Source organism: Podarcis tiliguerta (genome assembly GCF_965153285.1).
Source record: "Podarcis tiliguerta genome assembly, chromosome: 1".
NCBI lineage: Eukaryota > Metazoa > Chordata > Lepidosauria > Squamata > Lacertidae > Podarcis > Podarcis tiliguerta.
The window spans coordinates 65,756,819-65,774,672 of NC_139534.1; the positions used below are offsets into that span (position 1 = coordinate 65,756,819).

The window sequence follows — 17,854 nt, forward strand, 5'->3', positions numbered from 1 at the left end:
TTAAGCATATGTTATCATTACGATAATGAAGAAAAGAGCAAGGAAGTGGATTATCCAATTAATTGATCAATTGCTGAATTAATTACAGTGAAATTTTAATTGGAGATGCCCAGTATGAAAGGATGTGGAGTGCTGGTAGTTGTGCCAATTAGTTCAAGGAACATGCTATCTTTGCGAAAACATACTTGCACTGAGATCTGAAGGGTTGTAGTTACGATTCTGTTCAAGCCTATGGAAGAATTCCCATTGATTTCAATGGTCACGGACTGCACACTGTAATGTTTATTTTAATTAGTTACTTGGATTGATCAGTTAAAAACAATGCCATTAATCAACTAAAAGCCTTTAATAGGTTGACAGCTCTATTAGAAATTACGTTGCTAATTGGTCATATTTCAGGTTAGCTTTTTCTCCTTGTATGCATATTATTTCCAATTTTAATTGTTTAAACTTTTTATTTCATTTGATTTTTGAATACAAAATAAAACTAGTAAAAGAAAAGAAATTAATCAAACAAACAAACAGCATAGCAATATAGTCCCACCTCACATATTCCTTTTGGGATAGAATAATAACTTTATAATCTTTGGATAGGCTTGTACATTATTTGCATAATATGAAATGAAGAGAATAAAACATATTTGTACTTGCTTTTCTGGCAGGAAGTTACCTCAGGGCTTCCCTAAATTAACTCATTTCCCTCTCACATCCTTTCACTTTCTACATTTGCATAACACATTATGTTATTTAGATGATTGTAGTGACAGGACAGCCTTTCAAATAGTTCCACTTAGTTTAGCTAGCTTCGTCAGGAAGAAGTGTTCAAAATAGCCTACCTCAATCTGGTGTCCTCCAAATATTGTTGGGCTCCTACTCCCATCAGCCCTAACCATCATGGCCCATGGTCGGAAAAGATGGAAGCTATAGTCCAAAGCATCTGGAAGGCACCCAGTTGGGGAAGACTGGTTTAAAACAAATCCTTGTGATCTTAGAAATCATATACTGCGGTGGGTCCTGAAGGAATGCTCTTAGGACAGAGCTCCATGGATCATAAAAAATCTAATAGCTCAAGGTTGTATTTTTGTTTCATTTTCAGCATGCCAGCAATGCTTTGGCCATTGACCGGAATTTGGCTTTTAAGTATTTCTTTTATAGAGAAAAATTACATGATTATAAGTAATGTAAAACCATTTATTTGGCTCTAATGTGACTCTAAGTCTGGATGGCTTCATACACATTTGCAGCAGATTTAAAAGTGTAGTCATTGGTCAATATATGCCATGTCCATTAAAGCAAATTAAACTTAAATGTTCTCATACATATGGTTTAGAGGTGACCTAACATGAGAAAATGTTGTTTGGAGCTGTTATAATTATTATCCTGTAGTCTTTTGCCTAAAAGGCTGTAAAAGAAGCTCCAAAAATTAGTATTATTAACATCTACTGTTAATAATTACGTTATGTTCTATTAAGAATTTTTTTACAGCTACATTCAAACTTGATGTGTGTATCATATCCTGCAATTGTCCTTCCTAATATAAACTGTGTAAAAGGCAAGTGGAAATAGCAATAGCACATAACACCTACTTTTGCCCATTTTTCTATCTATATAATGATTCTACCTGCAAAATTTTTGTATAGTGGTACAGTGAGCAGGGAAAGGGGGAGATTTGTATTGGATACAACCCGTTATCTATGTGTCTATGCTCTACTTCTGGTTCCTCCCCAAACTGCTATGGGGGGGGGTAGACTTATGTGCACAATTTTATGATAATTGGGACTGGATAATTTTTGGAATTCATGGGGAAAATCTGCTTCTTAAGAAAGAATTAATCATGGAACTCTCAGGTAATGTCTAATTTGGTCCTTACCTGGAAGAACTTCCTTGCAAATGCATTATGTTCTATTGGTGAGATTCCCCCCTTCAAACATTTAGCATCAGCAGGTTATTTCTCAAATTCTAACCATACATAAAAACTGTGCTATCCTTGCGGAACAAATGAGATGGGAGTGGGGATTAGACTAAAAGCTAATGTCACAGAGGCACTGCCTTCACTCTGCAGGTGAAGTCCTATTACTTCAGGTGTAGATTCAGAATGTAAGAAAAAAGGTTGCTTTAAACAGCAGATACCTTTAAAATATGCAATTCATATGTCCAGAACAACCCTACTGTAGGCATGCTCACTTTGTTATCTATAATGTATAATTTTATTAATACTTTAGGTAAAATTTAAAAAGGGGATTGTCAATTTAACAAATTAACTGCCTTTATAAGCCAATTCCTGATTAAATTTAACTTAATTTATATATCGGGGGAAAATCATCAACCTTTTGTGGAACCCGAAGGAAAGGCAGCAGTTTCCTGTAGATGTGAGTAAATTTATAATATTCGAAAAAAAGGAAAGGAAAGATACTACCCCCACTCAGTTATAAGAAAAAGCTCTCTAACATCTGCATGTTTACATATTTAGTAATATATTTCCTATTGCAGAAATACATGAAAGCCAAAATCGCTTAAAGTAATTTTGAGGCTCATCAGTATTGGTAGAAGGTCTAGTTTTAAAAATGTGTTGGCATTGATTTGAGCTGAGCACTGTCAAGTTCATTTTGCTATTTTTAGAAGGACAGCCATAATTTACTTTCAGGGTAAAACTAATACCTGTTAGTTTCTTCTTCGGTTTGCATCCAAAACTTATCTTTTTATGTTTTCTTATCATGAAAAGTAGGCCATGGAGGAAGCAACAGTTGGCATACCTTGAAGGATATGCAGGGCTGGCTCATCCATGAGGCAGCATAGGGCACATGCACCACAGCCGCTACCTCCACACTCAGCTTCCTCCTATGCCCCCTACGCATGCCTGCCTCCGTCACCTCCAAGTGCACCGCCTGAGGAGGTGGCTGAGCATGGAGGAGACAGCCATGGCAGTGCAAGTGCAGAGGAGGCAGCAGCAGCAAACAACCACTAGAAAGAAAGGCCATTGTGAAGCTGAATATATATATATAGAGGAGGGAGAGAGAGAGAGAGAGAGAGAAATGGAGAATAATAAGCACAACTTGGCCACTTGTTAAACATTTTAAGGTAAAAATTCATATTCTTGAAACTGTGGAGCAAGATCAAGTACAGTGTATGACCTGAGGAGGCCTGAGGTTTCCTTCTGAAGTGCTAAAAGTTTTCAACCTATGGAAGGTGACCAGGATCATGTGTGATGGCTCCTTTCTTCATTGCCTGGGAAGTTCTGAAGAGGTTCCTAAGTTAAAAGCCTCCCTGCAACCAAGACACCTTTCTTATCAGAATTCCTGACTGTGTGGAGACTTCTTAGCATGCTGAATGAAATGCACTCAGGAACTTCAAAACCTCCCACTCAATGCAAAAATGTTTGTGGGTGGAGCAGGCACAGCCTGCACACAGGGATGTTGTGCACAGCCTCACATCCCCTGTTAATGTTCACATTCCCTGTTCAGGCATAACACCTAACATCAAGGTGGGGGAAATTAATTGTTCTTGAGCGTTCTTTTCTCCCCCTCCCAATGATATCAGAACAGATGGTGGTGTTCTTTTTAAGGTTTAGAAGGTCTAAAAACTATAGATTATCTCCTACCAAAGAAATGACTTTTAAATTCACATCTATATTGTCAGGTAGACTTGTAAAAATGCTGTGGGCTTGTAGCTTTTCTGGACTATTTGCAAGGCTATGCTTTTGAGTCATAGCTCCCACTTGCTGACTCCCCATCACTTCAGGGTGACTCCCTTGGGGCTTTCAGAAGCACTTGACAGGAAAAAGTCACATGCATTATAACAAGTGTCAAACTTTTCAAAAGGGGAACAGAGAAGCCTCTTTTCAGATGGTAACTGTATATACCCAGATGCCCACAATGCTTATCGCTGGCTCCTAATATGTTAGACATAAATAAGGAAAGAGGAAGTTACTAGCTCTTCTTGTTCAGCTTCCATGTAACAGTTGAACTGGCTCTCAGAACAAGGAGTGCCACATAACTCAAGTGGTAGCAAAATTCCACTTGCAAAAACAATTCCCCTTGAAAGACAAAGAAAAAAGGTCAGTTTTTTACCTGTCAGGGGAAGGAGAGAAAGAAAAAGAGTGAAACAGACACTGTGTCCTCTGCAAGCCGATCAATCATGGCAGCCTGCCAACAGAATCCAAAACTGTGAGGTAACTTGTTTAACACCCTACTACGCTGAGGTGTAAACAGCGGGAAGTACATGCATGACAAAGCATCGTCTGCTTTTGTGACAGTTTTTCATAAAATACAGGGAGGGAAATGACTCCTGTAGCCAGTATCTGTCGCATATAAATATTTGGGAGAGTTGCTATGACAGTTGAGAGTGGAAAGGGGGTATACCACGAAACAGAAAAAGCCAACTGAAGACAAGGAAATGTTTCCAGAAGGAATGCTGAAAAACCAGGCCCTGTCTGCTTTGTTCTCCACGCACTCTTTACCTGACTTTTGATAACTGAACAGCTAAACATTTGTTAAAGAAGAAACCACATTTTAAAGTATTTAGGCCTCACATATGTAAACAACTCAAAACTGCTTCTTCCTACTTAACACCACACTTAAAATATGCTACACTTTGGAAAGCATAGCAGTTGCATTCCTTACACTAGTCAGGATACTGACATTGGTATTCAAAAACACATGCCACCATGTGATGAAGTTCCCATTTTCAGATATAATCTTAAAGGAGTACAGTACAGGATAAGCAGAACTTTTCAGTATCAGGTATTTGCAGATAATAACACCACAGAGGCCCTCTGTTATAGCATACTTAGTATTATGATTTATCCAGCCCTGAGGCTGCAGTCTGCAGCCAGCTCTATAGGAAGTACTTTTCCACAGGCTATGCAACACTATATTTCAATGTATTGGCAAGAATATATACATTTGCCAGTATCACTGGCATCAATAAATATTCACAGTGAAACTAATCACTTCATACATGAGCATGTGTGTGCTTTTCCCAACATGGGAATTATTTCCTTATGGGCAAAATTTAACACAGAATGCCAATGTACCCATAAAAGGCAGCTTGGCATACATGCACAGGATCTCCCTGTGATTAGCAATCCTGTACAATCAGAGTTTCCAAGGATAGGTTGGGGTGGGGGGAAAGATAGAATCTTACAGGAAACATGGGAATTTCTTTAACAAACATTTTAGTATGATATTTTCCCTAATACATGCATATTTATATATGCATTTTTGTATATGTTACTTGGCTTGAGAATGGCTTTGCAGGTTTTTTACAGGTGACATCAACTTGCACATGGAAATCTTTACATATTGTATTTGCAAACAGAAGACAATGTGAGCAATGTTATTACATTTGGGGTAGTCACCATGAGAATGAGGCCTTTGGGTTGTATCCAGTGCTACACAAGTGGAATTCTGATCACACAATGGAACTTTACTTTCTTCCTCCTACCCCTTGCCCACTCCAAAAATAAATCTGTGCTGTTGCGTCCACAAATTCTCTTAAAATCTGAAGCAGATTTTAAGAATGTGTGGAAAGTTCTGTTGCTCAAATGGAAGTCTATTTTATTAGCAGAAGAGCAGATTTTGATACACTCCATGGTATTTGCAAGGTACATCAAATTTGCCCCTGAAAAAAAGTGAGGAGTGCAGCTCAAAATATTTCAGAGTAATTTATGATAATGTAGGCATGTAAAAGCACCCCACTGCCTATACTTGCAACAAACCTTGCCTTATTTACAACAATGTTTTATACCATTGTTTTGAATGAAGGTTACTTTTTACTATTAATTTAATTCAAACAAATCTACACTTAATAATGACAAATGGGTACTGATAGCCCATTCAAGATTCCTTGGGGTTTTATGAAATTTAACATGTCTAGCTGGCTTTGGGGAACTAAAAATAGCCCATTCAAAATAGTTTCAGATATATATATGTCATCATCCGTCACTAATAAAAGCTGGAGGATGTGACAGATGTTTAACATGCTTTAATTTTTCTTTGTTACAGAGGAAAGTTGCTTTTGACTTCTGCTTTCCAAATGGTCAAGAGCAAGATAATTCTGTAGGTGTAATGTTTCTCATTGTGAAAGAACCTATTCTCAAGATTTGGGGGGGGGGGGAATGGGCAACCATATTTGCTAGGGTAAAACAAATGTAATTTTGTGACAACAATAAACACTTTGCCATCAAAACTGTACTCAAAGAACAGTGGAAAATATATGCTGAAATCTAAGTGGCTAGAATTTCCTTCATTTTGCAAAGCCACGAGCCACATGCATCAGCTCACCGCAAAGTCATTAGGTCTTTTTAAGCTCAGATGAAAAACATTAACAAATACCACAAAAGGCTTTAGTATGGCCCCTTTGTTCATTCACATATGGCAGTTTATAACTCCTGCACCACTTGGGCCGTGTGTTTGTTTAAGCTGCCTTCATCAGAGCAGCTTTGGAAGAACAAAAGCCATTTTGAGCGATCCTAAGCAGGAAATGGTCTAATCTAAACATGGTTTGTGACACTATAAGTAGAATAGAAAGGGGAGGGATTGATTAGTCATTAATGTCCAATTGACTCCATATGGATGTTGCAATAATAAGGCCTTTTTCAGTGCAGTAGCAGAGTTTATTGAATTAGAGGTTTATGTTTCCTCAGAGTTGACCTTAGGGAATTCCCTTCAGTTCTTCTTGTTGATATTACGAAAGAATGGAGTCTGGAATAGGAAAAATAGATGACTTCTCTGCAATAATGCTGCTTTACAGTATTGCAACCAAGTGCTGATTTTTTGAAAAAAATACACAGTTTCACCTCTGCTATATTATATATTCCAATGTTTGGATTTAGTTTGCATATTTTAGCATCTAAGGAAGTGCAATGTTTTACAGTTTGCTTAAATATTAAAATAGATTCTGGATCTCAGTCATAGTTTTTTTTCAGGTTTAAACTAAGGTGCTCTTCACCCAGAAAGATTTGAGTTTGAATCCCACCTTAATAATACCTTGTTTAAAAGGCTAGGGTGAAGGCTATCCTGTTACCAAATATGGTATAGGATCTGGCAGTAGGGCTGCATGTAGCTTACTCTTGTGCAGCCGGAAGCTCTCACTCTCTGGTCTGGTTTTTCATTCCTTTTATTAATACTTGGAGCACTAACATATTTATTATATGTAAATATAATAAATATATAATAAATACAGACTGTCTTGGCTGTGACTTCTGGAAGACCTGCTCCCTGCCTTGAAGGCTTTTCCCAACCAGCCTGGTAGGTTGAGGCCCTGAATGACTCCACCTACAAAACCTGAGACAGCTGAACAGACAATTGGGTTGGGGTATTTAGGGATTTTGGTTTTGGTGTGGAGGGGGGTTATGTTGCTGTTATTGTTGCCCTAATTGTTTGAAATGTTTTAAATTGTTTTTAACTGCTTTTTAACTTCTGCATTTAAAACTTTGGCTTTTTTTGTTAAGGGCTGTAAGATGAGTGTGGGGAGAGCAGGGACAACCCCAATCACCGTGGTTCTGGGCAAGGAGAAGTATGGAGTGGGGGGGGGGGTGCACAGACTGGGGAAGGGGCACATGACACAAGCAGTTAGTGACTGTACCAGGTGCCAGCCCCTCCTTCAACCTTGGGAATTGCAGCTGTCCTATCAGCAAGCCATTGGGGCTGCGGCTGCTGCTGCTGTTGAATGCCAGATAGGTTCTGAGTAAGACCTCCCTCATCCATGATCTGATTATGGACGGGGAGGCTGATCTGGTCACTACCACTGAGACCTGGATGGGTGAGCAGGGCGGAGTTGGTCTCACCCAGCTGTGCCAATCTGGGTACCCGGTGCAGCATCAGGGCATACTTGAGGATTGGTAACAGGGAGTGGTTGTAGTCTATGGGAATTTTCTCTCTCCAGGCTCTATCCAGTTGGGGGATGGGATCTAGAGTGTGTGTGAGCTTGCCTCAGAGGATTCCCAGGCTGCTGGTTCTCCTCCTCCTCCTGTCTCTACACTGGCTCCTTGCTGAGTGGGTCGTTTATGCGCTGCTCTGGTTTGCCAGAAGTGGCTTAGTCATGCTGGCCATATGACCCAGAAGCTATCTGCGGACAAACGCCGGCTCCCTTGGCCGGTAAAGCGAGATGAGCACCGCAACCCAGAGTCATCCATGACTGGACCTAACGGTCTGGGGTCCCTTTACCTTTTTACCAGGCACCAAGCGGAGATTACCTGCAAGGAGATTTCAAGCCCTCCCCTTCAGCCTCTTGGTTTCTGTTCTTTGTTTTAACAATTCAATTGAAACAAGCTTTCATTAGCCACACACAGACATATATGTCAATTGTCTATTTTAACCTAGGGACGATGATTCCCCACCCCAGAAATTGGGTATTCAGCAAGTAATTTCCTCACTTTCCACTAATAGAGGCTGTTTGAGAAATCTTTTTGAAGTCAGTTTACTTTTAGGGTTTCTCCTTCCTACACTGAATATTCCACTCTTTTGGGTAAAGGGAATTTTGATAAGGTCTACTTGTTCCTTTGCTTTTGATGGAAGATTGTTTAACCCATCCCCTCCCTGAAACACACTTTATCTTGACAGAAGATGCTTGGGGTCCCCTCCTTTGTTTTGGATTAAAGTTGCAAGTTTGCTTGTGAGCAGTTCTCAGGGTGGGGGGTCAATCTCAGGTTTTCCTCAGCATGGGATTGTAAGGGAGGGGCTTTGGTAATCGGAAGGTGAGGCAAATGAATAGAGGGCAGCTGTTTGAAATTCTTAGAGCATAAGGAATACTGTCAGATTGAGTGGAGCCAACTTGGTTTGTGAAACTGGATTGAGCAGTTGATTAAACTTGGGGTCGGACGCCACGACACTGTGTGGACCTGCCCTGTGTCTCAAATATGAGGTAAATAGTTTGAAGCTTTAGTCTGATCCTTGGTACATTGTGACACAGTTGTAAGTTCTGAAGAAGCCACTGAATTTTGGGGATGTGTTTCAGACCAAGGCGTCAGGAACTTATCCCAAGTACTCTTACTTGGAAGTAAGTTTCACTTAAAATAATGGGAGTTTGAAGTGGAGGTCTTAGGAGTGAGTTATTAGTATCTACCTAAATTGTAATACCTTTGTGCCAAAGCACTGTGACATCAGTGAAACCAGAATAAAAAGATAACCTAGTTCTTAGTTTTATTGAGCTGTGAAGCAGAGTTCCAAGTCATTTGCATAGGCAACTCTTACTCTTTCAAATCCTTACTGATTTCAAATCCTTCCTAACCAGATTCTGAATTCCGGAAGTCAAAGTCTGTTTCGATGACCACATTATAAACAGTACACTTGCAAATGGCCTGTTAGTCATTAAACACAAACAAGTGTTTTTATTTTGTCTCCAGTGAGTGCATTTTCTGCATACTGTTTGGATTTTTTCTTTCTTTTTAACACAGCAGCTGTGGTCCTCTAAGCATCATTGGGAGGCCCATAAAAATCTGTTGGGTTCGTACTGGAATGCCTCCTGTTTCTTGAGCCAATGTTTGCCTCCTTATATATAACATTCCATTGTTGTTTTTCCGCCTGTAGCTAGTTCGCATTTCCCTCCTAATCGTTTTGTTTTGTTTTCTAGGTAGTCTGTTGTAACTGGCAGATCAAAATAAGATAATAGATTGCAAAACCTGATGAAATTCCATAAGCAGATAAAGATACATGTTTTTCTACTATTTGTTAAAGTGGCTTAGCAATGATTTGCAGTCCAAAGCAACTCTTATTGTATGGGTTTCAGCTTGAAAGAAGCACATGTTGTGTGTGTGTCCACACTTACCCTGGTCACTAGGCTGAGCACATAATGCTTAAGTTTTCATCTCAAGCATAGTAAAGGTTATAAACAGAAGCAATTTTTGAAAATCACAATACTGTGTGCTGAACATCTTCCTGAACTACTAAGATGCTTAGCACAGGTACATTACGTGACTGTTACTTATTTACAGAAGTTCATTTAATACAAATTCTTTTGTGGCAGCCTTTGGGCCGAGGCAAAAATATTCACTCAGAGATCAAGTAGAGAAGTTCAAGGTTTTACTGGCTTCATTTTTAAATCCTTCAAGTGTAGGCTTGTTTAAGGCAGATGGAGATAGAAGTTTCATGACTTTTTTTGGTCTGTTTATAATTTATGACTCTAATTAAGAATGGCTTTTTAACAAAAGAGCACTGATTTAATTTTTTTAAAAAAATGCTTTTTGGGAGGAGGGGGGTCATCTCTTTTTGCTTTAACAAATGTGCCTCAGGGTTTGGTCCCTCCAAAATAATTTCAGGTTTTTATTACAACTCTGAAAGAGAGAGAAACCTCATGCACATGCATTTAACAAGATTAGGCCAATATTATTTTAAAGACCTGATAAGAAAATCAATTTTGTCTTTCTTTCTTTTTGTTTGTTTCTTTCCACCCAATCAGATGATCTGGGTGTGCCTGATAAATTGATTACGTCTTCTCACAAGGGATTGTACCACTTCCCACATTGATCTCTCCTAATCCAAACTAGACAGTGGTAGTCACCAAAATATCGACTGCCAAACAACCCCCCTTACCTTCTGTGACACCTGCTTTTGGTTGTCCTTTCTCACCCATGCCCAGTAGAGAATTACAGCACAGAACAAGTCATGACAGATGCTGGCAGCTAGATATACAATTCAGTGGCCCAAGATAACATTTTAAAACAGTAGCACGTTATTTTGCATTAAAATCATTATTGAGTAAATTCTTTTGATTGGAGCCACAAATAGAGAGCCACTTGTTCAACAGGGCTTCCTCCTCCCTCTGCAACCCCATGTGTTGCCTCTTCATAGGGTCATAGGATTGTAGAGTTGGAAGGTACTCTGAGGGTCCTATAGTCCAACCCTGTGCAATGCAGGAATCTCAACTAAAGCATCCATGACAGATGACCATCCAACTTCTGCTTTAATCCCTACAAAGAATGAAAGTCCACCAGCTTCCTAGGGAGTCCATTCCACTGTTGAACAGCTCACTGTCAGGTGAGGGGGCACTCTTGAACAGTGTGGGCTTTGTTGCCCTGGGAAGAGAGGATGACCCAAAGCTGGATTGGGGAAACTTTGCCCAATTAACATTTCTGGCCATTAAGCAGATAGAAGTGAATATGGGCAGAGTGGGGTGGGGTGGGGTGGGGAGATGTGAAATTTGATCAACTTTTAAGGGCTGTTCTCCATATCACTTTAGGTCCTGTTTTAAACCTTTAGTTGCTATGATTTATGTGAATTTTTTTCAGTTTGGTTGTGTACTTTTTGTGTGTTTTATTTATTGTTTACGACTAAGGCCAGTGGAAGTGATGGTATTTCAGCTGAACTATTTAAAATTTTAAAAGATGATGGTGTTAAGGTGCTACACTCAATATGTCAGCAAATTTGGAAAACTCAGCAGTCGGCAGAGGATTGGTTGAAGATCAGTCTACATCCCAATCCCAAAGAAGGGCAGTGCCAAAGAATGCTCCAACTAGTGCACAATTGCACACGCTAGCAAGGTTATGCTTAAAATTCTACAAGGCAGGCTTAAGCAGTATGTGGACTGAGAACTCCCAGAAGTGCAAGTTGGATTTCGAAGGGGCAGAGGAACCAGAGACCAAAATTGCAAACATGCGCTGGATTATGGAGAAAGCTAGAGAGACCCAGAAAGACATCTACTTCTGCTTCATTGACTATGCAAAAGCCTTTGACTGTGTCGACCACAGCAAACTATGGCAAGTTCTTAAAGAAATGGGAGTGCCTGATCACCTCATCTGTCTCCTGAGAAATCTCTATGTGGGACAAGAAGCTACAGTTAGAACTGGATATGGAACAACTGAATGGTTCAAAATTGGGAAAGGAGTACGACAAGGCTGTCTCCCTGCTTATTTAACTTATATGCAGAATTCATCATGCGAAAGGCTGAGCTGGATGAATCCCAAGCCGGAATTAAGATTGCCGGAAGAAATATCAACAACCTCAGATATGCAGATGACACAACCTTAATGGCAGAAAGCGAGGAGGAATTAAAGAACCTTTAATGAGGGTGAAAGAGGAAGTTCAACATCAAAAAAACTAAGATCATGGCCACTGGTCCCATCACCCCCTGGCAAACAGAAGGGGAAGAAATGGAGGCAGTGAGAGATTTTACTTTCTTGGGCTCCATGATTACTGCAGATGGTGACAGCAGTCACGAAATTAAGAGACGCCTGCTTCTTGGGAGAAAAGCAATGGCAAACCTAGACAGCATCTTAAAAAGCAGAGACATCACCTTGCTGACAAAGGTCCGTATAGTTAAAGCTATGGTTTTCCCAGTAGTGATGTATGGAAGTGAGAGCTGGACCATAAAGAAGGCTGATCGCCGAAGAATTGATGCTTTTGAATTATGGTGCTGGAGGAGACTCTTAAGAGTCCCATGGACTGCAAGAAGATCAAACCTATCCATTCTGAAGGAAATCAGCCCTGAGTGCTCACTGGAAGGACAGATCGTGAAGCTGAGGCTCCAATACTTTGGCCACCTCATGAGAAGAGAAGACTCCCTGGAAAAGACCCTGATGTTGGGAAAGATGGAGGGCACAAGGAGAAGGGGACAACAGAGGATAAGACGGTGGGACAGTGTTCTTGACGCTACGAACATGAGTTTGACCAAGCTGTGGGAGGCAGTGGAAGACAGGAGTGCTTGGCGTGCTCTGGTCCATGGGGTCACAAAGAGTCGGACATGACTAAATGACTAAACAACAACAATTCTAGGCTGCATTAACAGAAGTATAGTGTACAGATCAAGGGAACTAATAGTTCCACTTTATTCTGCCTTGGTCAAACCACACCTGGAATACTTTGTCCAGTTTTGGGTGCCACAATTTAAGAAGGATGTTGACAAGCTGGAACGTGTGCAGAGGAGGGCACCCAAGATTATCAACGGTCTCGAATCCATGCCTTACGAAGAGCACTTGAAGGAGCTAGGTATGTTTAGCCTGGAAAAGAGAAGACTGAGAGGGAGATATATTAGCCATCTTCAAATTTCTTAAGGGCTGTCACATGGAAGAGGCAACAAGCTTGTTGTCTCCTGCTCTGGAGGGTAGGACTTGAAGCAATGGCTTCAAGTTACAAGAAAAGAGATTCTGACTAAACATACAGAAAAAACTTTCTGACAGTAAGAGCTGTTCTACAGTGGAACGATCTCCCTGGGGAGGTTGTGGACTCTCCTTCCTTGGGGGTTTTTAAGCAGAGGTTGGATGGCCATCTGTCATGGATGCCTTAGCTGAGATTTTTGCATTGCACGGGGTTGGACAAGATGGCCTTCAGGGTCCCTTTCAACTCTACAATTCTATGATGAATCTTTCGCCACCCATCTTTTTCTGTGTTATAAAGATAATACTATTCTTGTTATTAATACATTTGTGCTGCTTGTTCTTAAAAACCACCAAGCTGGTCTACAGTAAAATAATAACAATGAATATATGAAATCTTCACAAAATAGTAGAAACAGCAATTAAAATAAACCATAACATTCAGCAGACAGAAAAAAAAACCAATCAAATGCTGGGATGCCTGAACATGTAAAAGGTTCTTTGCCTGGCACGGAAACAAAAGTCTGTGCCAGATGAGCTTCCTTGCTATGGGCATTCCACAGATGAGGCACAATTTAAAAAGCCCTCTTCTCAGTCACCACCAGCCTAACTTCAGGCGGAGAGAAAGAGAAAGAGAGAGAGTGCATGCAAAGCATCAGAGGATGACTGGTAAGTTTGGATAGGCTTCTTTCACAATGCAGATTTGCTTCTACAATTGAAAATTTGCTAGATTTCTTCCTTGCCCTTAAATACTTGCAAAGGAAGATCATGTGCTCCAAGCACGTGACTCTCATAACAACTCACAATGTTAGTGACCTGCCAAATGCATTTTGTACTAATTGAACTTTCCAATAATTCAAAGGCCCTTGTGCTTGGTAGTTAAGGACCCACTTAAATCCTTGCGCGCGCGCACACACACACACACACCCATTACAAGGAAACACAGCTACAGGTGTAGAAGGTCACAGGTATATCAGCTGTACATACCGGTACTTGAAATTTAATTATTCAGCCATTCTTATTAAGAATATAAAAGTAAAAGTGCACCAGCATTTCTGTGGCTTCACAACCATAAAGTAACAAAAAACATAGTAAGAGGACAATCCTCACTAGAACTGCGATATTTTGAAATAAACTATGCTAAGCTCAGTCTAAACCTACTGAACCTTGTAGCAAGACTCCAGTTTGACCCTATTGATTTTGGATTAGGTGCCAAGTACACTTCAATCTACTTGGTTTTATGATGGAGATGCTGCAGTAATAGTTACAGCTAGTAAATGCTGAACAGCCATGGCAGAGTAGTTAAACTTAGACCACTATTAAAGTACTTTTACATGTGACATTCACAGCAGACCTGTCATCTTTTATCTGCGTGCAATTGCAGAACTGGTGTCAGTTCTAAAGTAATGATATTGAGGGCTTCATAAATTACCCTGGTGATGCTCAGGAGAAGACAGTGTCACATCTAAATAAGTGTTTTGCTCCCAGGGTAATGTATGTCTTCATCTGGCCCAGCAGTCAGCATATTGCCCTATGTTGATGGATATTGTCAGCTTGAAGCTCTACTACATTTCACTGCACAATAAACATGGCTGTCAACACCCTATAAAGTGAAATCAATTTATCCTGTATGGTCAGTGCATTTTAAATGAAATTAATGTACTGTGGGCATAGTGGCAAAAAGGTAGCGTATTAGTTATGCACCCTCTATCTTAAGACTTTATCCATAAAAATGAATTGCCTACACAAAACAACAAAAATAATTATTGTGCACCTTAACGTACAGGGGCTTTTTTAACACCAATTTAGCAGAGGTAGGATTCTACATAATTTAAAATATAGATTCAGATCTTGAGCTGATGTAAATCATCTGTCCACTGTGAAGTAAACAGAGCTTTACTGATTTATAGCAGTTTAGATTTCATCAAGCTTTGTCATTTCATAGGCATTGAGGATTTGTCATATATGTATTTGAATTGGAGGGGAGAGATCTGAAATACCGTTGCATGTGAGGGATATGCTTTGTTGTTTTGACACACATCAAATTTAAAAATTATTCATACCATTTTTTTATTGTGCAAATGTAGCCATCTTTCAAAAGCATATCAAGAATGATTCCAAATATTTCAAATGAGGATCACAAAGCCACCAGCCTCAGAGCTTGGATGCATGCCATAGCTCCAGTTATTACATGTATCTATCATGTAAACCTGCATGAATTCTTTGGCTACATGTGATAGGTACTTGATGAAAAGCATACTAGGCTCCATCCGTAGAAGACCTTGATGTCCACTATAGTAGAAAACAATTGAGTTCTTGTTGTATCATAAGCTTGATCAGACAGCTTGAAGCACAAGTACTGGTGTTAATTCTTTGAACTTGGAACACCTCAAAGACATTTATTCAGTGAAGGATACCTGAATTAAGAATTGTATCCGCCTTGACGAAATAGGCTTCTGTGCACTAGTTTTAGTTATTCAAATATCCTGGGTGACTTTAAAACCATTTGGGCAAAGACTAATTTAGATGAACTACACATGGGAAAAAAAGATGGGAGAGCTTTGGTCAGCTAGTCATTTTTATTATGGGCATATTAAAACATGGCTTTGCCTACTTCCCATACATTTAAGAGTTTGCTATTTTCTTTACTGTTAAGAGGTATATCTGAGGCAGGAGTGAGGCATCTTTTTCAGATCAAGAATCAGTGCTTTTTTTTCCTAGAAGAAAAGCACTGCCAAGAGCTACATTCTCTTCTGGGCAACTTTTCCAGGGCGACAAACCACTAGTGGGCAGGACCAGTGCTTTTTATCTAAAAAAAAGGTTTAGGGGTACTCTCATTTTCCTACTCAGATTGAAATACTGCCCCTCAATGAGGCCAAACCTAGATTCATAAAATGTTTAGGGGTATACATACCCCCAGAAGAAAAGCACTGGGCAGGGCGAGAGGTAAAAGTGGATAGAACAATGAAGGCAAATTTATCATTGTACCATAGACCAGTTCTTAACACATTCATATGCTTCATTTTATTGTCCATCTAGACAAGCAAGAGGCATTATCAAAATCCAATTACCCATTCCATCCGGGCAAAACACTGGAGTACAAAGTATGGCCAGTGAGGGGGGTGATCTGGGGAAAGTTCTAAGAAGTAGGCAGAGAGGCCTGGCAGGCCACATTTGGTCCAAGGACCTCAGGGTTCCCCACACTTGATCTAGGGCATAGAAATTAAAGGCTCAAAATTTAATATGTCTTTGAAGTTTCTCATTGGCTCCTACAAGAATGAATAATGAATAGCATGAATGAACTCAAATAAATGAATTCGTAAGTGCTTTGTGTCATAGATCTGAAAGCAGAAAGCGAGAACTTGAAATGGACAGGGCATCATAGGTGGCAGCCCCACCATCCAGACAATGTAATAATATTTGCATCCATCTTGTTTCTTCCTGCTCTGATATTACAGGAAGTAAAGCAATGAATGGCTCTGCAGCTAAACTACAGCAGTATTATTGTTGGCCAACAGGAGGTGCCACTGTGGCTGAAGCTCGAGTCTACAGGGACGCCCGGGGCCGAAGTAGCAGTGAGCCACATATCAAACGACCAATGAACGCTTTCATGGTTTGGGCAAAGGATGAACGCAGAAAAATCCTTCAGGCTTTTCCTGACATGCACAACTCCAATATTAGCAAAATCCTTGGTAAGTACAAAACTATTAATAATAGCACAATCAAAACTGGTAATTGCTTTGCAATTTTATATGCAGATTATGAATGGTGAGAGGGAATAATTTCTTAGATTTGTTGATTGAATCAAGTTACTGAACTCCGGAACACTGCAAATGTGGGAGGGAACACTAGTAGTTAGATATGGAACAGCAAACAACTCCTATATACCCTTTGCTGTTAGAATGTTTTGCCTTTCCATAGGAGATTTGCTATGTTCATTGTCCTGATTAATTAAAAACTACACTGATTAATTTAAAACTAAGGCTGCAAGTCTATGCACACTTACAGGAAGTAAGTTCCATTGAACTCAATGGAGCTTAGTTCTGAGCAGATATATATATATATAGGATTGCACAGAGAGATACTCAAGCTTAAGACTACTACAGAAATTTATGAAGATGAGATTTATTTAAATAAAAAACATTGGATTTCTACATGAGTTAAAGAACTCAGTTTCTACATGGACTATGCCAGTATTATATTGCAAGCCTTTTTTTAGAATTCATGGTGTATTAGGAAATTCTGCAAGACAAAGTTGGTAACTTTGTTATGTAGGGAAAATGTCTAACCTCATGCAAATATAAGTCTTCATGGCAGGGAGTAAAATGTTCAAACTGTGTAGTCAATACATTTAATAGAATTTAAATGTTCATTAGGTACTCATTGAACTAACTGTAAAAAAATAAATAAACAAAAGTGTATTGAGAAAGAAAGCTTAACGTCAAGTTTATTTTAATTCTCTAGAAAAGTAAAATTTAGCCAGCGCTCAGGCTTTGTCTCGCAATAATAAAACTGTTGATTTTTCAAAGAATTGGAGGCCCCAAAAGAGGAATTAAAAACATATATGAGAATGAGGGAAAAAATTAAACTGATATTTGTCTATAAAAGTAACTCAGACAGAGAACAGTAATGATCAAGTCTCACCTGCAATACTTTGTGCATTATCTTGCAACGTAACAAAGCTATTTCTCTTACTTGCTTTTTCCCCCTTTCAGAGGTAAAAAAATATATATCTAGAAATAAATATAACTCTGTTCTTAAACTTTCAGTGTTTTACATAGAAGCTCTCATATTTGTCTACTATTTTAGTAAGTTATATGAATAGCC

The 17,854-nt window shown here is 39.5% G+C and overlaps 2 protein-coding genes across 64 annotated transcripts in view; one reads left to right on the top strand and one right to left on the bottom strand.

Annotated features, from left to right (window-relative positions):
* SOX6 (SRY-box transcription factor 6) overlaps positions 1 to 17,854 on the top strand; it is a 438,207-nt gene that overhangs the window by 405,248 nt on the left and 15,105 nt on the right. For 30 of the 50 annotated variants that reach the window (XM_083403078.1, XM_083403100.1, XM_083403067.1 and 27 more), the window contains one exon: positions 16,486 to 16,719. In XM_083403078.1, the coding sequence (XP_083259204.1) occupies positions 16,486 to 16,719 (234 nt within the window). The remainder of the gene's footprint in view (positions 1 to 16,485; positions 16,720 to 17,854) is intronic. The other 20 variants (XM_083403070.1, XM_083403069.1, XM_083403076.1 and 17 more) reach the window with 1 other exon arrangement.
* LOC310664225 (uncharacterized protein) overlaps positions 1 to 17,854 on the bottom strand; it is a 170,504-nt gene that overhangs the window by 41,378 nt on the left and 111,272 nt on the right. Inside the window, exon 6 of one of the 14 annotated variants that reach the window (XR_014504821.1) lies at positions 837 to 937. The exons of the other annotated variants lie outside the window; for them this stretch is intronic. The gene's annotated coding sequence lies outside the window, so the exon portion shown is untranslated. The remainder of the gene's footprint in view (positions 1 to 836; positions 938 to 17,854) is intronic. 14 annotated transcript variants of the gene reach the window in all.